The 2665-nt window shown below is 50.4% G+C and overlaps 1 protein-coding gene across 1 annotated transcript in view; it reads right to left on the bottom strand.

Moving 5' to 3' along the window:
- The window catches only part of PAX1 (paired box 1), a gene marked incomplete at its 5' end in the record, with an annotated part of 6556 nt that extends 5088 nt beyond the window's left edge, over positions 1 to 1468 (bottom strand). The window contains one exon of the mRNA XM_014962385.1: positions 500 to 1468. Within this exon, the coding sequence (XP_014817871.1) occupies positions 500 to 1468 (969 nt within the window). The remainder of the gene's footprint in view (positions 1 to 499) is intronic.
- Between the last annotated feature and the right edge of the window lie 1197 nt (positions 1469 to 2665).

Genomic DNA, 2665 nt, shown 5'->3' with positions numbered 1-2665 from the left:
GGCCTTTAGAGTGGAGAAGGAGCTGAGCCGCCAAGGGGAGAGCTGTTTTTTCTTTGGGTTTGCTGGGGGGGATGGCTCAGCTGTGGATTTATGCTACTTCTGCCCAGGATTTTTCTCTCTGAATGGGAGCAAGGATTGTGGAAACCATGTTGGGAAGAGGTTTATTTTCAGAATCCATCATGAAACTTTGCAACTAATTCACTGTTTTCAGCTCCTTCTCGTATTTTTATATTTTTTTTTCCCCTCTGCAAAGAGAAATTCAGGGCTCCGAATTTGCGGTCGGCAATCTATCATCCCTAAGAAAATATTTTCCACATTTTTCATAAAAAGTTCAAGATGTCTGAGACTCGCCGCATCTGGCCCCGCCGCCCAGTCCTGCCGGGTGCGGTGATCAAAAAAAAAAAAAAACCCAAAAAAACCCGAAAAACAACAACAAAAAAAACCCCTTATCGCCGCAAAAAAATCGGAGTCGAAGGACGAAAAAACCCCGAAAAACAACAAAAAAAAAAACCCTTATCCCCGCAAAAAATCGGGGTCGAAGGACGAAAAAACCCCGAAAAACAAACAAAAAAAACCCCTTATCCCCGCAAAAAATCGGGGTCGAAGGAGGAAAGAGCTGCCGGCCGGGAGGGGAAGGGGAGATCCCTGCCTGGGGGGGGATGCGCGGAGCGCGGTACCCACCCGTCTGCTCCACGAAGGTGCGGATGCCCAGGATGTTGGTGACGGAGTGGGCCGAGGGCCAGGAGCGGGGCAGGCTGACGTGGGCGGTCGCCACGGTGGCCCCGGGGTGGCCCCCCATCTTGGCGGCCGGCGAGGCCATGGGGCTGGGGTAAGGGTACTGGTAGATGTGGTTGTAGGGCAGGGCGGGCTGGGGCGGGGGGTGCTGCTTGCCGCCGTCGAAGGGGCCGGGCTGGGAGAGGCCGCCGATCTTGTTGCGGAGGATCCGGCTGATGGAGCTGACCGAAGGGACGTTGTACTTGTCGCAGACGCCGTCGGCCAGCAGCCGGTCGCGGATCTCCCAGGCGAAGATGCCGGGGTCGCCCTGCTTGTAGTCACGGATGTGCTTGACCACGTTGGGGGTGGTGACCCGCGGTTTGCTACCCCCGATGGCCCCCGGGAGGATGGAGCCCGTCTCGTTGTAGCGGGCCAGGATCTTGCTGACGCAGCCGTGCGAGACGCGGAGCTGGCGGCTGATGTCGCAGGGCCGGATCCCCAGCTGCGCCAGCTCCACGATCCGCAGCCGGATGGCGTTGGGCAGCGGCCGCCCGTTGACGAAGACGCCCCCCAACTGGTTGACCTCGCCGTAGGTGTGCTCTGCAGCGGGACGGCACCGCCGGCCGGCACCGTCACCACCGGGAGAAGCCGGAGGGACGGGAACGGGGACCGGCCCCCGCCCCGTCCGGGGACGACAGGGCGAGTGGCGGCCCCCGAGGGCTGCCCGGCCGGAGAAGGGACACAGGCGGTAAGTGGGAGTGGGAGAGAGGAGGAGGGACGGGGAAAAGTGGGAAAAGAGAAAAGAAGAGGAAAGAAGAGAAGAGAAAAGAAGAGAAAAGACGATAAAAGAAAAGAAGCGGAAAGAAGAGAAAACAAAACAAAAGAAAAGAAGCGGAAAGAAGAGAAAACAAAACAAAAGAAAAGAAGAGAAAAGAAAAGAAGAGAAAAGAAAAGAAGAAAAGAAAAGAGAAGAGAAGAGAAGAGAAGAGAAGAGAAGAGAAGAGAAGAGAAGAGAAGAGAAGAGAAGAGAAGAGAAGAAGAAAAAAGTGGTAAAGGAAAAAGGAATTAAAAGGGAAGGGGGAATGTGAGAAGGGAAAAGGAAAGGAAAGGAAAGGAAAGGAAAGGAAAGGAAAGGAAAGGAAAGGAAAGGAAAGGAAAGGAAAGGAAAGGAAAGGAAAGGAAAGGAAAGGAAAGGAAAGCAAGGAGAAAGAAAAGGAGAAAGAAAAGGAGAAAGAAAAGGAGAAAGAAAAGGAGAAAGAAAAGGAGAAAGAAAAGGAGAAAGAAAAGGAGAAAGAAAAGGAGAAAGAAAAGGAGAAAGAAAAGGAGAAAGAAAAGGAGAAAGAAAAGGAGAAAGAAAAGGAGAAAGAAAAGGAGAAAGAAAAGGAGAAAGAAAAGGAGAAAGAAAAGGAGAAAGAAAAGGAGAAAGAAAAGGAGAAAGAAAAGGAGAAAGAAAAGGAGAAAGAAAAGGAGAAAGAAAAGGAGAAAGAAAAGGAGAAAGAAAAGGAGAAAGAAAAGGAGAAAGAAAAGGAGAAAGAAAAGGAGAAAGAAAAGGAGAAAGAAAAGGAGAAAGAAAAGGAGAAAGAAAAGGAGAAAGAAAAGGAGAAAGAAAAGGAGAAAGAAAAGGAGAAAGAAAAGGAGAAAGAAAAGGAGAAAGAAAAGGAGAAAGAAAAGGAGAAAGAAAAGGAGAAAGAAAAGGAGAAAGAAAGAAAAGGCGAAAGGAAACAGAAAGGAAAAGAGAAAGGAAAAAAAAAGGAGAAACAAAGAAAAAATGAGGGGAAAAAAAAAAGACGGGGGAAAAAAAAAAAGAGAGAAACAACGAGAACGGGAGAAAGAACCGAAATAAGAGACCGAAGTGGGGGAAGAGAGAAGGAAGGGAGCGGGGAGGAATGGGGGACCCGAGAGCCTTCCCAGCCGGGCACGTCGTGCCGGACCCCCGCCCGCTGCCACGACG

This window comes from Calidris pugnax, unplaced genomic scaffold (genome assembly GCF_001431845.1).
Source record: "Calidris pugnax isolate Ruff unplaced genomic scaffold, ASM143184v1 scaffold147, whole genome shotgun sequence".
Classification (NCBI taxonomy): domain Eukaryota; kingdom Metazoa; phylum Chordata; class Aves; order Charadriiformes; family Scolopacidae; genus Calidris; species Calidris pugnax.
This window is presented reverse-complemented; position numbering and strand designations above follow the sequence as displayed.